Source organism: Pteronotus mesoamericanus, unplaced genomic scaffold, assembly GCF_021234165.1.
Source record: "Pteronotus mesoamericanus isolate MK-2021 breed Mesoamerican mustached bat unplaced genomic scaffold, CSHL_Meso_final contig_116, whole genome shotgun sequence".
NCBI lineage: Eukaryota > Metazoa > Chordata > Mammalia > Chiroptera > Mormoopidae > Pteronotus > Pteronotus mesoamericanus.
Window position 1 is genome coordinate 41014507 of NW_026555027.1, and position 20472 is coordinate 41034978.

General features: G+C 35.5%; 1 protein-coding gene across 1 annotated transcript in view; it reads right to left on the reverse strand.

Moving 5' to 3' along the window:
- The window catches only part of CCDC39 (coiled-coil domain 39 molecular ruler complex subunit), a 36752-nt gene extending 29119 nt beyond the window's left edge, over positions 1 to 7633 (reverse strand). The window contains exons 1-3 of the mRNA XM_054580955.1: positions 7544 to 7633; positions 1611 to 1730; positions 126 to 272 (exon numbers count right to left, since the gene is read on the reverse strand). Of these exons, the coding sequence (XP_054436930.1) occupies positions 126 to 272; positions 1611 to 1730; positions 7544 to 7633 (357 nt within the window). The remainder of the gene's footprint in view (positions 1 to 125; positions 273 to 1610; positions 1731 to 7543) is intronic.
- Between the last annotated feature and the right edge of the window lie 12839 nt (positions 7634 to 20472).

Consider the following 20472-nt stretch of genomic DNA (forward strand, 5'->3'; position numbering starts at 1 on the left):
ACAATATAAGTAAATGTCAGGAAACTAATGAATGCCTTTCCCATAAAGAAAAAAAAATGACTGTTTGTTTGGTAAGGGAAGAAGGAACAAGGGCACAAAATTTTAAGTAACATTTCAACACCTACTTCTTTATCACTTTTCTTTTCCTGTAGTGAGGCCATCTCATTCTCCAGTCGTTGGATTTCATTCTTCATTCTCTTCAGTTCTCTTTCGGCAATGATTTTAAAATGTTCTTCACTTTCAATCTCATGCTCCCTTGCTTTGCAAAGAGACTACAGAAAAATATACAAGAGAGACTTTTCAAATTTTAATATTAAAAAAATGTATAATAATCCATTAGACAAAAACATAACAGTTACCAAAAAATGCTTAAATTAAGTATTATTAATTCCACTTCTCTTAAACAAGCACCATATTAGACTCTGTGATTCAGTGTAGTCAGTGTTATTTACTAGTTTTAAGAAAGTTAGTTCCTAGAATGTTCTAAGAGAAAATATTGTCATCAGCAGTTTCCAGATATTATATTAGTCTAGGGAAACTGCAGAAAACCAAGGTTTACATTGTCTCTATTATCCTAGTTAATTGACATTTGGCTATAATAAAATACACCTACAAAGAGCCTCTCTTAAATCCCCAATTCAGTGGTTTAATAACGAGGAAAAGATGTTGTTCCTAATAATTTATTAATTACTCAATCATATCAGGATTGAAAAATCTTGAGTATTATTTTTAAAGTACATTAAATTTTTAACTTTCTAATAAGACTTGTTAAAGCATGAAATAGTTACTTATCTATATTAATTACAAATTGGTATTAAAAATGACTGTTCATTTTTAAAAATTGTATAATTTTTCAAAGAAAGGTAGATGCATTTTAAAACAATAGCTTTAAATAGAAGTTAGTAAACTCTCCAGTGCTGATGTGCCAAGCTGACTGATTTGCTGGGCATCATTAGGGAATGAGAGTCTACACATGAGTAGATTTTCCATAAAACAGGTGCTTTAATTAATCGCCCTAAGTTTTAACTTGCATTATTTGTATTAACTTTTCTAAAATGCATTATACTTTCCCCAGTTATCCTAAATAGTCTCCTAAATATAATTTAACTTATGTTTTACCTCAGGATTGTCATTATAAATTTCAACTCTTAAACTAAGCTAAAAGACTGTGGTGCCCTAAGGGCTACGGAGGTATGTGGACTATTCACTTCCACTCAAAATGGTCCCAGTGGGTAGGTTGTGCTGAATAATTAAAAGTAAACAGAACCTCTACTATGTGTTATATTAGGTCTGTTCCTGCTTAAAGTTATCATTTCTCATTGCATTACTGTACCCTTTCTCGGATAATCTGCTGCCTAACATTATATTAGACTGTTTGAATGGTGATTTCTCCTTTCAAATGAATTAATTATCCCTTGAACTTGGTGGCAGTACTGAGTTCCTCAAAGACTCTTTTCTACCTATTTTCAAATTCAAGGTTATGGTGACAATTGCTTAGTTACGCTAAACTTTTCTATTATATCTATAAAATAACACTACAGATGTAAATGCAATGGGAGCTATCCCGTGACTACATGTGATAAAATCGGCATTATTTCAATATTATATACCTGTGTAAATGAGAACTCTTGCTTAACATTTTTGAGGTGAGAAGTCATAGCATTGATTCGCTCTTCATAGTCACGTAGCTGATCTTGCAAGTTTGACTTTTCATTCTGCAGCTTTGACAACTGTAAATAACAAATACAATGATTAGCCAAAGTCTACTAAATTTTTACCATATTAAAGGATGTAAACTCAAAAGAAAATTAAATCTTAATTTACTTTGCTTTTTAAGATATCCATTTGAACTTCCAAAATCTATTGCCCTTTCAATTATAAAATAGTGTTGTGATTTAGAGATTACTGTGGGAAAATTAGCATCATATTAAAACAGAACAGAAATCTCTCTCAGATTTGCAACATTAGCAGCATCCATAGCCAAAATGCATTTTACAGAGAAAAAAATGAGATTCTGTCACTAATTAAATGGCAAGATTTGTAAACCAAACAAGAGCATAGTAACAATGCCTACCAAAAAAAAAATATATCATGAACCATAAATTTGAAAAGTACCTGGACAACAGGCATAAGAGCTCCTCTCTGAACAGCCACTCAAAACCAGTAGATTTAAGGCTATGCTTAACAGAATTAACTTCCCTGTACTTAGAACCCATTTCTTAATGTATTTCGTGTCTTTGAATTATAACCCCGAGTAAAAACAAAACAATATAAATGCAAAACAAGTAAATAAACAAAAAAGTCTAGAAAAATACAAGATAGATTCTCAGGATTATTAGAATATGTCATTCTCAAGCGATATAAATGCTCAACAAAACAAAAATATGCTTCTTTATAGTCTTGAGCTATGGTTCCCAAGATTGGAGGTGCAAACCAGGAGATGCACAACACAGTTCACTGAAGTGCATAAGAAAAATATTTGAATTTTAAACTAAACAAGAAAGAAAAACATACTGATGTACTCATTTGTTATGCCCTATATTTTATTAACTTACTAAGTAATATTAAATATGCATTTTTTCTTTTTACTTTATTAATTTAAATGTTTAAGTCCCTCTTTTGCTTACTTTGTTGTACTTTTGTTGTTAATCTATTAAAAGGAGTTCTTACTTATTTTTCGTCTTACTGATTGTTATGGGCTAAATATGTCATCCCCAAATTCAGATGTTGAAGCCCAAATCCTCAATGTGACAGTCTCAGGAGGCGGCGGGGGGCGGGGGGGGGGGGGGCAGGGCGGGGGGTGGGGGGCGGCGGGCGGTCCTGTGGGAGGTAAGTAGGTTTAAATTAGGACATGACGGTAGGACACTCAGGATGAGATTAGTGTCCTTATAATAAAAGAAACCAGCACCCTCTTTGCCATGTGCAAACATAGCAAGAAGGCAGCCATCTACAAGCTGGGAAGCCTGCTCTCACCAGACGCTGGCCCTGCTGACACCCTGATCTCGTCTTCTACCCTTCAGAACTGTGAGAAATAAATGTCTGTTTTTTTAAATCGCTCAGTCTACGGAATCTTGTTAAGCATGCCAAGCCAATTAAGACACTGATTCAGAATGAAGGTATTTAAGGCTGTATTTTCTGAGTTTTGCTGTTTCCCACGGATATGGGTATGAAGCAGTCTGCTTTTATAGTTTTCTAAGTGGTGACTTTTCCTTTTCAATTTTTCTTTGATATAAGAGTGATCCAGAAATATATTTCTGAGAAACTTGCCTAACGATTTCTTAGCTCAGACTGCCAAAACAAAACAACACAGACTCTTGGCTTAAACAAAAGAAACTGATTTCTCACTGTTCTGGAAGCTGGAAAGTCCAAGATCAAAATGCCAATCAGTTTGGGTCTGGTGAAATATCTCTTCCTGATTTGCAGCCTGCCTCCCAATCCTCACACCCAGTAAAGAGTTACTGGTCTCTCCTTCTCCTCTTGTAAAGAAAGGAATCCTATCATGAGGACCTCACCCTCATGGACCTCATCTAAACCTAATTACCGCCTAAAGGCCCTACCTGCAAATACCATCACATTAAGGTTCAGGGTTTCAACACGTGAAAGGTTGGTGGGGGAGAGTCACAAACATAGTCTCTAACACCAGAGGATCATTTTTTAAATTAACACAAATTCTATGGGCTTATAAATCAGAGAATGTGACCTATACAATTTCTATCACTAATTTTTAAACCATATTTCAAATGACAACCATTTTATAAAGTACATTTAGTGGCATTAAGTGCATTCACATTTTTGTACAACCATCACCATCATCCATCTCCAGAAACTTTTCATCTTCCCAAACTGAAACTCTGTAACATTAAACACTAACTCCCCATTCCCCTTCCTACCCCACTGCCAATATCACCATTCTGTGTCTCTATGAATTTGACTACCCTTAAATATCTCATATAAGTGGAATGATACACTAGTTGTCCTTTTGTGTCCAGTTTATTTTACTTAGCATAGTGTCTTTAAGGTTTATCATTCGCTTTTAATACATTAAAGTTTTCATTTTGGTCTAGCACATGATCTACCTTTGTAAATGTCTTATGGACAAATTTTTTAACATGTATGTTCTCTATTTAAAGGATATATGCTTTCTCTGTTTTTATTTTTATTGCCTTATTCATATCTTCTATATCTCATTTTTGTCTATTTGATTTATCCAATTCTGAGGAAGTCAGTATTGAAGTATCTCACTGTAACTGTGTTTTTGTCAAATCTACCTTTGTGTATGTACTTAGCTCTGTGTTGTTGTGTGCATATAGCTTTATAACTTTTATTGTTTCCATCAATTAGGACATTTATCATTGCATAATGAACCCCCAAAAAGCATCTCTTTTTTATGAAAGCATAATGATTAACTCCCCACAATTGATAATTCCTTCCCCATAAAGTTCTCTTGCCTCTTTCCTACATAAAAAAGTACACGCAAGGGCCACTAGACATTTATTGAAAACTTACATCATCTGAGGAATATCAAGATAAACAAACAAAAAGATCCCAGAAGAAACAGATAATTAAACATACAAAAGAAAAGAACCAAACACAAACACACACACCCAGAGAGATTGGAAATGGTATTATATACATCTAAAACAAGACCATGCGGCACAATAAAGCAACAAGAAAATAACTTGAGAATTAAAGATATGCTTGATATAGTTGCCAAAATGAAAATTGCGTTGTAAAGATGAAACAAAACTCTAAACACTTCCAGAGGTTAAAAAAGTAACCTACAAAGATATGAAAATCATTTAATATTAGATTTCACACTGCTGGAAGATAATAGGGCAGCACTTTCCAAATTCAACTGAAAAATTATTTTTAATCTAGAATCTACCCAGTCAAATAACCATAAAATGTTAGAGCAAATAAAAACATTTTAATTAGATTGTTTACCTCCCATACACCCTTCTTAGGGAGACACAAGAAAAGTATCCCATCAAACAAAGAGAATAATCCAAAAGAGAAGAAGACATGTGATCTAGAAAATAGAGTGACAGCCCAGTAAGGGGACAAAAAAGAGAATTCACAAGTCAACAGTTGGGAAATAAATCTATGGGAAAATTGTCCATATTGGAAAACATAGGACTCCAAAAGGAAGGAATAGGAAAGAAAGTATCTTGAAGATCTGATATAAACTTAAAGCAGTCAATGCAATGATTCAAACTAGCAACTGAGGATGCAAGGAATTAAGAACACAGTACAAGGGGCCCTTCTTTTGAGGGGAGAACACAACCAGTCTAAAGATGAGTCAAAATGAAGTAGTCAAGAAAAGATAAACTCAGTAAAAGTGGCTACATTAGAACAACTAAATCATTTTAAGTATAAAACTAAGACAAACTACTTGCAGTAGATTAAGGGCATTAACAGAATGAAAATAAGCCTTGATAATAAAAAAAATAATAAAACCACTATTTTAATGGGATAAAAGAATGTGTAAAGAGATAAGAGAGCTAATGTCTTCATTTAAAAGATGAAAGAACGAGGAGTCAACCAATACTATTTACAATTGGAACCAAAAAAAGGTTAAACAATTATTTAACCATTTCATTTTTTTCTTGTGTAGTTTTTCTTAATGTTAAAGAAATTTTTTAGCAATCACTCTCTTATAATCAAGTAATACCTGAAATTCAAAAATTCCTTTCTTTTTTCCTCTCTTAAATGTAACTAAAATTAAATTTAAATTTTTATGTTAAAAACAGCATGTACAGCCTTGGTCAGTATGGCCCAGCTGGTTGGAGCGTCATCCAGAAAACCATATGGTTGCAGGTTTGATTCTTGGTCAGGGCACATGCCTAGGTTGTGCATTTGGTCCCCAGTCTGGAAGCACATGAGAGGCAACCCACTAATGTTTCTCTCCCTCCTTTTCCCTCCCTTTCCCTCTCTCTAAAAGCAATAAGCATGGCCTTGGATGAGGATAAGAAAAAAAAAAAACAGCATATATAGTAGGACTCCATTTTTTAAATATTCCTGTGTGTCTTTCAATCTATGTATTGTAGCCCACGATGTCTGGAATATTTGTTTATGCCATGATAGTCACTTCTATGGTCAACAGTAGATAACTTTTGGAAGGCAGTATTTTATATTTTTAATTTTATGTACTTCTGTCTGAATATCTTAAATGTACAGGAGTTGCTTTTTCAATATCAGAATTTATTCAGGCAAAGTAATTATGGCCCCTTCATGCTTTTTTTTATTGCTTTGTAATATTTTTTAAAAAGCTTGTACAGGTAATATGTATGTAAATATCCTATGGGACAAATACTATGGCACTAATACCAAAAACTAACATTGGAATGGAACTTTAACCTACTAATACATTAATGTCTTTAGAGCTGTATAACAACCCTTTGAGATACTTATTTTACTTATCTTCAGTTTACAGAAGAAGAAACTGGCTCAGTGCTGGTAAGTAGGATCTAAACCCAGGGCCGGATACTTCTTAATCTTAGTACGCTTCAGTACTCAGTGCTAGATCTCTTACATTCCCTAATTTTGCCCTTCACTGAATACAGAAACTGCAGCCATCTAAATTAAGCATGAGTAAATAGGTCAGAATATTTTGGGAAAAAAAAAGAGTGAAGGATTTTTATTTTCATTTTTTATTGTATCTTTCCCATTGTGATTTATCCCCCCATACCCTCTTCCACCTCCACCCACACCACCCCCACGCCCAATCACCACATCATTTTCATTTTTCAGAGGAGAGAAAAACCTCTTCCATTCTCTAAGTAGTGTAAACATCATCTGTTCTTCTTGGATCCTCTTCCACACAAGACGTTGTCATATGACGGAACTTTAGACTGGCTGCTGAAGGTTTTTTCAAGTTTCCTGAGCTGTGTGCAATTTTAATTTGAACAACTGCTATTCACTGGTTACAAGCTGATGTAAAATATTCCCTGCAACTAAAATATTTTACAACATTCTGTGACAACAAAATCCTCCATTTGAAAAGCTGCACATTTTACATTCTTACTGGAACGTCCCTCTTAAAAACACTTCTTCAAGTCACTTTCAACTTGAAACATCATAGGCAGAACTCAAAGAGAAATGTCAACCAGAAGAGTTTTGTTTACACACATCCACGAATAACTGTTGCTACGCAAACCGTAGACGCCCCATTGCAAAAACGCTTAATTCTGAGGAAGGAGAAAGTGGGCACAGGAACCAGACTTTCCTCTTCTGCCCAAGAGTCTGGAAATGAGTACATGAAGGGGGAGAGGAGGAGGAAGTAAACATTCGGATTTTATAATCCTGACTATCAAGTATCGTTTCAATACATTTTTAATGCTTAGCAAGTACAGAAAAGGGCGGGCAGGTGAGGGAGAAAGGAGAGGTGCGGGAGAACGTCAGGAAGAGAAGAGATCGGATTAGGGAAGGAAAGGAGAGAAATGAAAGGATTGGGGTAGTCTGCCAACCAGAAAATGCTCCTTACTCCTCCTCCCCAGCCCAAAAGACCCCCCTTCTCCCTCAACCTTCTTCACCTGATCCTCACCTGATCTTCCAGTATCTTGTTCTCCTTGTTCGCCACTGGGATGGCGAACCCATCATCCCAATGCAGCTCCGCCAGAAATTCGCTACTCATGACGGCAAATGGTACAGGCGCAGAGAAAAGATTCGCCTTTTCGTAAGACCCATGAGCTGCAGCCGAAGAAACCCGCCACACCTGCAAAGCTTCGGTGTGGCGGCCTCCGGAGCCCTAGCAACCGTTCCGCGCCCTTAGTTACCAAACAGGAAGCGCTCAGACCTGGGGGCGAAACTTCCGGTTGAGAATTCACTCCCAGGTGCCCCCCAAACTTTCTCCTGTTAAGCACCCAGGAAAGCGAAGCAACTTATTCCTTTAGGGTTTTGCTGGGGGTAGCCAGGCGCCAGCATAACTTCCCCTCAAGGTGCGGCTCCAGATAAGTCCCCCCGGTGCAGTCGCAGGGGGGTCACAGGGAACCAGGATGGCGTTGAGCTACGCGACTGCCGGATAGAGGGCGGAAAATGAGTTACCGAAAGGAATAACCCGGGCTTCCTTTGCAAGTGGTGTGGGTTGAGTTTCATCCATCGATGAAATCTCGTAGGCTGAAATAGACTGTATTTTGAAGCAGAATTCTATTACCAGAATCATTGCTAGGTGTTTGGATCTTTTATTTTAATCTAACGCTGTTCCTCACCTGCCCCACTGTAGTGCCCTCGCGGAACTTTGAGATGGCAAACTTACAGAGAAGAGTTTGGTGGTCCCTCCCGCGCCACTCTACACCTTTGTTTCTCTTTACACTTTCGTTTGTTAACATTTACAGATCTTCAATTTTACATAAAAATCGGTATTCCTAATTTCGAAAAAGGCCAGGAAACACTGAACCCACATTATCGGCTAAAGAGGCTCCCCCTTTAGACTGCACCTACAATTTAAATTACCTGCTTGGTTGGCGCTCAGGCGTGTGAGTTTACAGCCTCTGTTGTGTATAACATTTCAGAACTGGAAAGGACAACACAGTCAACTAATGTAATCCTTTCATTTTTCTAAATAAATAAACTGAGGATCCCTGAGGGGAAGCCATTAAAGTAGGTGTTCTTGGCTGAAATACCCTCTACCACCGCAACGTGAGCATAAATTAATTTTGCTTATTCAATAAACTCTGTGGGGAGGTGCCCTTTTGAATCTTACTTTAACTTGTACTTTGTTCATCATCTTGATTTAACATTCATATTTTGCCAAATTAGTTTCCTCTATGTCTTTTGGTGAAGTATGTAAAGTAAATCACAAATATTATGTTTCACCCCTAATAACTTGAGCATGCATCACTATTGTTTAATGTTTTCTAACACAAATATAATATTATCACATCTAGCAAAATTACCAACAATATAAAAATTCTTCAATCTCTTCTAATAACCATTTCATATTCATGTTTCCTCAATTATCCTGAGACTCTTTTTACCATTGACTTGTTACTGTACTTTTGAAATCCTCTTGCAGTAGCTTCATCTCTGTAGTTACATGGTTTTCCATATATTTAATATTATGGACTTAGAAATGTCTTCAAAGACTAGAATTAGCAAGACATTTTATTCTGCACTTCTACAATACCTAAATTCCCAAGATGGTGGGGGAGAAAGACTCAGCTTGTAGAGGGAATTTTGACCTATATGGACTAGTGGAATTTTAAAGCTTCAATAACCTTATAGAAGATCATCTTTTATTTTATAATAGTTTAGTCATTCCTACTAATGAAAATGTTAGTATCCATTTCCTAATGTGAACACTGAGGCAGCTGGCTTGGCCTGTGCAGATCCCAGCGTCAGCTATAGAATCCCTTGACAGCAGCTGACTTTGCTGCGTACTCCCCTAAGCCCCAAGGGCATAAGAAGTCTGGCAGCCAAATCCCCACAAAGGGTCATATCTCTCACATCTCAAGGATTCTATTTCCTGAATTTCAGGATGACAGTTATACAATGTTGAATTTTAAACAAAATTTCTATACATTTTCCATATTCTATGTTTCTTCCTTAAAACAATATTCCTGCTTCTCCACTTTATCACCACAACATTCTACATCATCAATTTCCCACTTATAATTCTATAACTTCTAGATCATAATTCTCTTTCAATTCATTCATATCTAATTTAGGAAACATGACCCAAACTTGTAGAACTTTGTTGCTGACTATGAAATATCCAATTTACTCCCAAAATGCTAAAGTAGATGTTAGCTTTTACTAGTTTATTCTCAAGTAGATAACTTTATCTAAATCAGGTTGTTCAGGCTAAAACATAAAGAGATATTTTTGTTCTGAAAAAAAGATGTGCTTTTTTAATTGAAAATAAATATATGCAAAAAGAAAAAGGAAAAGGTAGCCTTCACTTCCGTGCCAATCTCATTCCCAAGAGGATGCCACTGTTTTGTTTATCGTAGTAGAATTTTTTAAATGAAGCTATAACTATATATATGTTAATTTTTTCTTATAGAAATGGCATCATATTACAGGTATTCTTTTGCCAATTTATTTTACACTTAACAATAATGGAAGAATCAAGATGGCAGAAAAGTGAGTGGAAGTCACACTGACCTCCTCCCAGGACCAATCTGGAATTACAGCTAATTGTGGAGAAATCTCCTGGAACAGAAAACTGAACAATAGCAAGAAAGGAGCCTTGTAACCTTGGAGACAGAAGAATCAGCTTTAGCGCAACTTAACTGGTAAGGAATGTGGTAGAGACTCAAGAAGGCGGGCAGGGTGCTCATGGGCGGCAGCACCACCAGAAACATTGAAAGGGCCACTTGGATCCACCTGAGGAGACTGTGGTTTAAACTATAAGTGTGGATCTCCAGCCTACAGCACCAGAGCCCAAAAAGTACACAGAAAACAGCAAGCTGCAAAAAGTGGCACCGTTGCTTTCTGCCAGAGACGGGCAGCTGGAGATGCAAAGAGCCATTTAAAGGGCCAATGCATAAATTTTTATTTGCAGCCACTTACCCTGATCTCTGGCAAAAGCAGGGGCAGAGTGGGCTAGAGACACTGGAGGAGAGACTGAGGAAGGAGGCTTTGGGGAGACTACAGAGAGAGCAGCTGGCAGGATCCTGGTGCTGTCTCATCCCCCATCTGGCAGCAGCCATCTTGCTCAGGCAGAGACCACTACCCCTGAATGGCAGCAGTGTCAGAGGACCCAGTAGCCCCGTCCCCAAGGGGAAATTCCACCATGCCCTGAGTTGTCTAAGCCGGCCTGCTGAGTGCAGGGTGACTTGATTAACAGCTGAACGCAACAACCACACACAGGAGATTCCTGGAAGTCTTGAACAGACTACCTAAGGTCAGACAGGGACAACATCTGACATCATCAGAGGCAGATCCAGAAAATAAAAACAGCAGTCTCCTACCAGAGAAGTTCACACCACAAAGTCAGGAAGTGAAGACAGATCAATTTAAGAAGCAGAAACAAAAAAGAAGAATCTCACAAATAATCAGAAGGCAAAGAAATACCCCCCACTTGAAGGGAAAGGAGGAATCCCCAGAAAGAGAACTAAATGACATAAAGGCAAGTGAACTATCAGATATTGAGTTCCAAACAACAGTTCTAAGGAAGCTCAGTGAGCTCAGAGAGAATTACAAAAAAACTACAGGGGAACTATGAGGAACTTATTGCAAACTATATCAGCATGAAAAAGGACATAGAAACTATCAATGAGAGACAAGAGGAAATGAAGAATACAATTTCTGAATTGAAGAACACAGTAGAAGGAATCAAAAGCAGGTTAGACAAAGCCAAGGATCAAATCAGCAAGCTGGAGGACAAGGTAGAAAAAAGCTCCAGAAAGAGCAAGAAAAATAAAAAAGACTCAGAAAGAATGAAGAGGCATTTAGAGAAATGCAGGACAACCTGAAACAATAATATCTATATAATAGGGATACGAGAAGGAGAAGAAGAGGAGTAAGGGATAGAGAACCTGTTTGAAAAAGTAACAATGGAAAACTTCCCTAATTTGAGGAGAGAAAAAGTCACACAAGTCCAGGAAGCACAGAGGGTCCCATTCAAGAGGAACACAATGAGGCCCACTCCATTAAAATGGCAAATATCAAAGACTAACAGAGAATCCTAAAGGCGGCAAGGGAGAATCAGGTAGCAACATATAAGGGAGCCTCGGTATGGCTAGCAGCTGACTTCCCAACAGAAGCACTGCAAGCCAGAAGGGAATAGCAAAAAATATTCCAAGTCATGAGAAGCAAAGGCCTGCAACCAAGACTGCTCTACCCAGCAAGGCTCTCAATTAAAATGAAAGGTAAAATAAGGAGTTTCCCAGACAAAATAAGGCTAAAAGAATATATATCCACCAAACCAGCATTGCAAGATATGCTAAGGAACTGCTTTAAGGAGATGAAGAAAAAGAGTCTATGAATACCCAGTTTCTTTCACAGTCACCAATACTTGATATTACCAATGCTTTTAATACTTAATAATCTGATTGTGACAATGATGTGTTATTTTAATTGTTACTTTATTATTTGTTGAAACTAAACCTGTTTTGTATATTTCTTGTCTATTTCTATTATTTGTTTAAAAAGCTTTAAATGACTTTCTGGTATTCTTTATCCATTTATCGATTAAAGCTTTGTAGAATTTTTTTTCCCTAAAAACAAAACAAAACAAAATAACTATTAACCCTATTTTAGATGTGTGGCGAATACTTTCTCATTCTATTACTTGTCCTTTAACTTTTTTATATGTATATTCCTATATAGTCTTAAATGTTTAATATAGTCATATTGTCAATATTTTACTTCATAGCTTCTGGGTTAGAATATTTTACTTCAGGATAAGAAAAAATATTAGTTTGTACTGTCTCCTAAAACTCCTTAGATTCTACATATTGATTTTTAACTCACCTGAATATTTCTTGTATAATGTATAATGAAAAAGGGCTCTATATTTGTTTTATTTCAAGTAATAGTGGTCCATGCACCTTATTTGTTGAATAAGACTTATTTTCCCCATTCATTTGAAATATCAATTTAATCATATATTACATTGTTAGATAGATACGATTGTTTCTAGAATGCTCATTGTATTTATTTGATCTGCTTGATTATTTCTGTGCTGGCATCATGTTGTTTTAATTGCTGAGAATGTATAATGGTTTTAAATTTTTTAATATTTTATAATTGACTTTGACATTTAAAAAAATAAAATCAGTCTGCCTTAGAAAGAAAGAGAAAGAAAGGAAGGAAGGAAGGAAGGAAGGAAGGAAGGAAGGAAGGAAGGAAGGAAGGAAGGAAGGAAGGGAGGGAGGGAGGGAGGGAGGGAGGGAGGGAGGGAGGAAAGAAGATGGAACTCCTACCTTTTGCAACAACATGGATGGAACTGGAGGATATTATGCTAAGTGAAATAAGCCAGTTGGTGAAAGACAAATACCATATGATCTCACCTATAAGTGGAATCTATTCAACAAAATAAACTAATGAACAAAAGAAACCACAGGCATGGAAACATGGAGCAGACTGAAAGTGACCAGAGGGGATGGGGAAAGAAGACAATGGTGGAAAGAAGGGGAAGGGACTAGACAAAGAACATGTATGAGTGACCTATGGACATGGACAACAGAGTGGGAATCGACTGTGGGGAGGTGGAGGGGATCGTTGGAAGAGGGTAAAGGAGGAAAATTGAGACAATGGTAATAGAATAAACATGATTTAAAAATTTAAAAAAATAATAGTGGCCATGTTTCCATGTTAGTACATTGTATCTTTGGTCTTTAAATACCAGATTAAAATCCAGCATTATTAATTTTAACTTTTTAAACAGTGCTGCAAAGAATATCTTTAAAGTACTGTATCTCATCATTTCCAGTGCATACTTATCTTCACATTTTAATATCTCTGAAATTGGGACTTACCTTTCAACCTGTGGTGTCTTAGATTTGTCAAATAAGATATATACTTGCACTCTTATGTCTACATTTCTGCTGAACATATTCTTAGAAGTAAAATTAATGGAAAACAAGTCTAAGTAATTTTATACATACCACTAAATTATCTTTCAAGATGTCCTTACCAACAAAGTATTATAGTACCTTTGCATGTCCTGAAGATTATGAAGTATTAAATATTTTACAACCCAGAAAAGAAAAATATGGAATCTCATTGTTGTTTATTGACAATTTTAAAATTATGAGACTTAGCTTCACATTTGTTTTGCTAAGAATTCCTTTATCACATCCTTTGTCCATTTTTTCCCATTTGCTTGTTTCTTCTTAATGAATTATTGCAGTGCTTTACATGTTATAGATAGTATTTCTTCTGTGTGTAAGTGTATGAATAACATTTTCCCCCAATCTGTTTATTTTGGTTTCTTTACCTTGGTTTTTAGTCCATCATGCCATACACACCTGGGAAACTGCTCTTGTTGTCATCAGTGTGCTTCATATTCCAAGGGATATGTTCATCATCAATCAACTCACCCAATCTATGAGCTCTTCCTTCATTCAGTTCAGCTCTTCCTTCCCTATTAAAACACATTCTTCTCTTGGCTTTTATGACTCTTTCTCTGTCAGTTTCCAATTAACCTTCTCCATCTCCTTCGCTGGTTTTTCTTGTCCTTGTTGGTGTCCTAATATTGCTGTTCCTCAAGACACAACTCTGCTCTTTCTACTCTTCTTTTTACACTTGCTTCCTAGGTTATTGTAATCATTTTGATTGCTTTAAATCCCATGGCTGTTATTTTTTTTCATGACTCCCATGAATATTTTTGTAGCTTAGATGTCTCTTCTGCACACCAACCTTGTATCCAACTGCCTATTGACAATTGGATAATTCCATTGAGATATATTCTAGATATCTCTCCCTTGTGCACTCTATCTCGGCTTTAAGGACAGTGACTGCTCATCATATCTCCTATTTCTATATTCTTTAGAGTTTTCTTTACTTTTTAACACCCAACCCATTGTTACTCCAATCCCCTGTTACAGTTAACACTTACTTATATTAAACTTTCCCTTTTAAATTACTGTGTGGATTCTCCCTCCTGATTGGACCCACACTGATACAAATGTACACTTTTTAATGTCACACTATTTTTCACTCAGCTTAATGTTTTTGATATTCATTCATATTGTGGTATGTATCAATGGTTCATTTATTTTTACTGCTGAATAGAATAGTATTTATTTACATAGATATAACACCTTAAAACAAAGACATACTTTGTTTACACATTCTCTTCATGCTGAACACCTGGGTTATTTTAGGTTTGCGGAAGTATGAATAAAACTATTATAAACATCTTTGTGCAAGTCTTTTAAATATATATTTTACTTGAGAGTAATTTTTGATTTGCAAAAATGTTGCAAAGATAATACACAGAGTCCCCTTATATCCCTCATTCAGATTCAGTTTCCTCTAATATTATCCTTATACATTACCAAAGTACCTTTTACAAAACATAGACACCAACATTGGTACATTACTGCAAACTAAACCCCATATTATTCAGTCCTTCCATTTATGTTCTCCTCTTGCGCCAGAATCCAATCCGGCACAGCACATTGTGTTTTGTTGTCACATCTCCTCAGTTTTCCCTGGTCTGTGACAAGGTCTCAGTTTCTTTCTTTTTCTTTCTTTATTTTTTCTCCCCATGATCTGGACAGTATTAAGAAGCACCAGTCATGTATTTTGTAGACTGTCTCTTGGTTTGGTTTATCTGATGGTTTTCTAATAATTAGGCTGGAGTTATGGTTTGGGGAAGAAAACCGTAGAAGTAAAGTGCACTTCTCATCACATGGTATCGGGGACCCATGATGTTCCTACGACATTACTAGCAATTTTAATCTTGATTGCTTTGTTAAGGGAGCATCTGCCAGGTTTCTCTATTGTAAAGTTACTATTTCCCCTCTCATACTCTACAAATAATTCACTAAATTTAACTTGACCTCAAGGAGGGAGATTACACTTTACCTCCTGAGGGAGAGTATCTTCATATATTATTTGAAATGTTTCAGTAAGTAAGAGTGTACCTTTTCCACTTATTTATTTGTTTAATTATTTATTTAATCACTATAGACACATATATATTTTATACTTCAGATTATAATCTAGACTACACTACCTATTTTCTTGCTAAATTTGTTCTAGCTTTGTACATCGGCCCCTATGCCTTTCTGATACGTCTTCATCTTTTGGATTTTTGAGTGCCTCCTTACTTTCTGGCATTGCAAAATGTTCCAGGCTCATCTTGTTATTTTCTCCTACCCAGTCTGTGAATAAACCATTTCTTCCAAGGGCCCTGGTTCTTTTTATTTTTCTTCCCGTGCCTTTTACTGTGGTATGGTATTTAGAAATGTAGATCTGGGCTCTCGATATGTTGGCCGTTACTGGGCTATTATTTCTGGGTCCTCTCAGCAGACAGAACTAGATATTATATGCATGCATATCAACCCAAGAATTCATACACATTTATGACTGTCTTTGTATCTATCTATCTCTGTAAGCTAAACACTAATGTATACTGATGTCTGACTCCAATCCAGTACCATAGATTTCATTCTAGTCTTCCCTTTTGATATTGAGAAACTTTGCTCCCACCATCTATCATTCATTTACTTGTTTGTTCAACCCCAATATACATTTAAAGTAGTTTCAAAATTATTAACATGTACTCTTGGTACAAGCCTTTTAAAAAGACATATGTTTTTATTTCTTTTAGATAAATACCAAGGAGTAGAACTGTTGACAATAGAGGGTGTGTGTGTTTAGTTTTATAAAAACATGTCAGACCTGTCTCAAAATAGCTGTGCAGGTCTAAGACTACTTTTTTAAAAATGTTTTTTAAAATCAGATTTTTTTCAGGTTAAAACTCTCCACTGGATTCCCAATTTAGTTAGAATTAAATCCAAACTCCTCAGCCCGGTCTACAAAGCCCTATGTGGTCTGATCCCTGTCTATATTTCCAATCTTACCTCTTGCCGTCTTTCCCCTCATTCACTGTTTCAGCCACCTTGGCTTTTAAAAACTGTTTTGTCAGAGCCTCAGAAAACCAAGGATTGTTTCAGCTTTGGGGTCTTCATATATGCCAATCCTTCTACCTGGAACATTTCCCTTCCATATAGGTAGTTCTAGAGTATTCAATGGAGCTCCATGTTCCTTAGTTTATATATAACATCCCTAGAAAGGCCTTTCTTGCCCATTTAATCCAATATAGCATTTTCCTATTATCCTCTTTTATAGTAAATTCTTCACATTTAGCAATTACATTCAGAGAATTTGCCACAATTAGTACTTGTATTTTTATTTGCTTGTTCACTTGTTTTTTTTATCTTTACCACTAGCCTACAATATCCATGACAGTAGAAATCATATGCATTTTGTTCACCCTATATTCAGAAACTAGAACAATATCTGTGCATGGTAGTGTTCAATAAAAATCTGCTGAGATAGTAAATATAAAAATGAAAAGAAGAGTTTTAAATTTTTATGTAGTTAACTCTGTCAGTCTTTTTCCTTGATAACTTTTGTCTTGTGCCACACTAAGGAAAACCTTTACCAGAAGACTATAAAAAAATTATCCTCAATATTTTTCCTAGTTCTTTTATAGTTATATATTCTACATTAAAATTTTAATTCACATAAATTTTACATTTGTGTATGAAAGTAGATTCATAGTTCTTTTTCAAAACAAATAGTAATTTTCCCAGCACCATTTATTAAATGGTATATCTTGCTACTTTGATTTGAAATGTGTCCTTTTTCTATACTAAATTCTCATATATACAAATCTATGTTTCTGGATATCTGGTACTTCATTTATTTATATATTGATCTCTACAAAAGTACCACACTGTTTTGAGTAGCATAGCTTCTTAGTATGGTAGGGCCAAGCATACCATCGGTCACTACCAGCACAACTATTCTTGTTGTTCTCAAACACTTCCTTGGAATCAAGTTGTCCAGTTAAAAAAAAATCCCCAGAACTCTAAGGATTTTCATTGAATTTCCTTGAATATGCATAATAATTTAAGAAGAACTGGGCCTTTCATTCTATTGTCTTCCTATCCAGAAATATGGTAAATGTCTCCTTTCTCAGATTTTATTTTATGCAACTCATTCTTAATATATTTGTATATGACTAGCTCCAGAGCATTTATATAACTTCAGAATTAGAAGAAACTTCCAAGATTTCCCCTGGCCATAATAGACACTTCAGCAACATGCAATGCTTTTACACTTCCACTGCTTAGGTGCTCACTTCCTCCCAAGAAAATGCATTTTAATATGAAATAGATAATGACTTGGATAATGATACAGGAATTTCATTGGAAGACTGTCAAAGGAGTCTCGTTACTGTCCTGTTCCACAATGCCCCTACAAAACATGTTTTTAGTGGTGAGTATCTTGACCAGTATCTATAACGTTTTGCAAATGTATACATTTCACAAGGCTGTATCTGATATTTAGCTGCTCTGTTGGGGGTCTGTGAGTGAAAAATGGATATACTGCTACAAATGAACATTTTCCTCACAACCAAATATTGTGCAATTTTCTGAAATCACAGTTTCTTTTCTTCAGTGTTTTTATCAATAGTGCTGAAACATAGAAATCCCTTGATCAATATTTGCTGGATTAATGAATGGATAATGCATAAGGATCTATTTGTCTTGATAACAGTGGGTATTACTAAATTTAAATAAAACAATTTTTACAAGAGAAAAACAGGAAACAAAACCTCTTTAATTACAGACTCTCTAATATCATTTTTATGGGAAATATATATTCACAAAGTTTATTTGCCTATGACAATCACTGGCTTGTAAAAAAACTGAGTTTGGTACAATGAAATGGGTTTGTGTGTATGTATGTAAAATCAATTGCTGTAAGATGGCTACATTTAAATAACAGCTAACAATTTTCTGTGACTATTTCGCTGATGCAAAGGCAAAGGGGAAAAGAAGACTGTTTTTATCAAAGTATTCTTATCTATCAGTAGAACAATCCTTAAAATCAAAAGAATTGGCTAAACCAATACTGTAAGGAATTTTGATACTCATAATTTTGTGTTTTTGCAAATAGAATGCATAATTTACAGATTTTATTCATTGACTATAATCCAGTAGGTGGTGCTACATGTCTGTATATGTAAAATACCACAAATGCCTTTTTAAAAAAAAAAAATCTTTTCTTTCTTTTTTAGCCAGAACTCTCATCAAGGCCTACTATTATAATGAAGCTCATTATTCCTGACATCCGAGCGAAATCTCTAGGTGCAGCATTAAAAATGTACTTAAGGAGAAAACCCCCCAGAAATAATTGTGGACCAAATACCAACCTAACAATCTATTAACAGGTTGTTTTTTCCCTCAGCTCATGCTCACTCTAAAATGATAAAAATCTTTCATGTTACACAGAACTTCATATCAGTCCATTAAAAACATCCAGATGCAGAAATCATAGTCCCTCTTGTTCTAAACACTGCTAGTTGCCATTATTGGGAAGCAACCATAACAATAATGACAATTAACTAACAATAAAAGTTTAAATTTAGTTTGTAATGGGTAGGTCAACCTGTAAATCAATCACTTAAGAAGATAACATGTGCTAAAAATCTTAGACATGTGAAATTTTATCAACAACTTTGGTTGTTGAATCATTGACTAAGATAACCGTATTGAGTTCATGTTTCTTTGTGAATTTGAAAGCTTTAGAAAAGTAGAGGCTCTAAGTATCAGCACAAATAATCCATATTACCCCACAACCTATAAGCAGTTAATTTATATTACTTATTTATTATAAACATAACTAAACTTCACATATAATCTGAATCAGAAGTTACCAATTTTTTGTCTCCTTTTACTTTGCAGATTTGTAATGTTATTAGCTCACAAATTCAGAATGCTTTGAAAGTGCTATTGAATTATAAATCAAAGATAAGAAGACATCAACTAATAAAAAATTAGAACATTTTTATTACTGTAGTAGTTTATTGTATTAAATTTTGATTTAGTTAACTGATGAAATTTCATAAAGTCCTTTCACATTCTTTGAAAATTCCTTCACTCTTTATTGTATCAGAAGAAAATGAGAGCTGTAGTCACTAATTTTAGATGAGTTCTATACATAATATAGGTGTTAATAATCTGTGGACTAAAGACTTAATAAAATCATCTTATTCAGTGAATAATATCACTTTAAGGACTAGATTCTAATACAAATACAGGGAAGTCAGAAGTAACCTTTTAGGTGACTACTTTATCATTTATGTTTTTCTTCATTCATATCCTCAGGAACTCTTTCACCAGTCCTCAAACAAACTCAAAAAGGCGGAATTGAATTGGGTATTCCTAAATAGATTATACAACATGGAAAAGCCACGATCTTAATCCAGGAACGACATCTTTATGAAAAAGACAAAAATAAACCCCCACAATTCAGTTACAATATAGGCAAGGTAAGAAGATATAAATCAATTTATCTATTGTGAGCAAAGTCAGGGTGGGGAGTCACTAAATCTCCTTTACATGACCAGCTTACCCGGAGGCAGTAACACTGATCCAGTGACGTGGGCCCACAAGGGGTACAACTTCTTAAAGGAAGCAGCCTTTTTATTTTTGTTTTTCTGAAGCATGATAATTGATATATAGAGAGTTCTTCATTGACAAAAGAAACATTACATTTGACCTAAGCCCTTGAGTTACAAAATTTAAAAAGTGATTATGTTTTCCCTCAAAGAGTTTGCTGTCAAGTGGAGAAACTGCCCACAAAAGCTGCCTCTTAACTGGTAACTTCCTCCAAAATTGATCTCTCCACACGTCAGCCAAAATGATTTTTCTAAACCTCCAATCTCAACACATCATCCCACCCCATAAAAACCTCTCTCTGGCTCTCGGAGACATTCCAGACGCGGCTTACTTAGCCCTCGTGCACGGGAACAGCTTCCTGCCTACTCTCTTCTCTCAC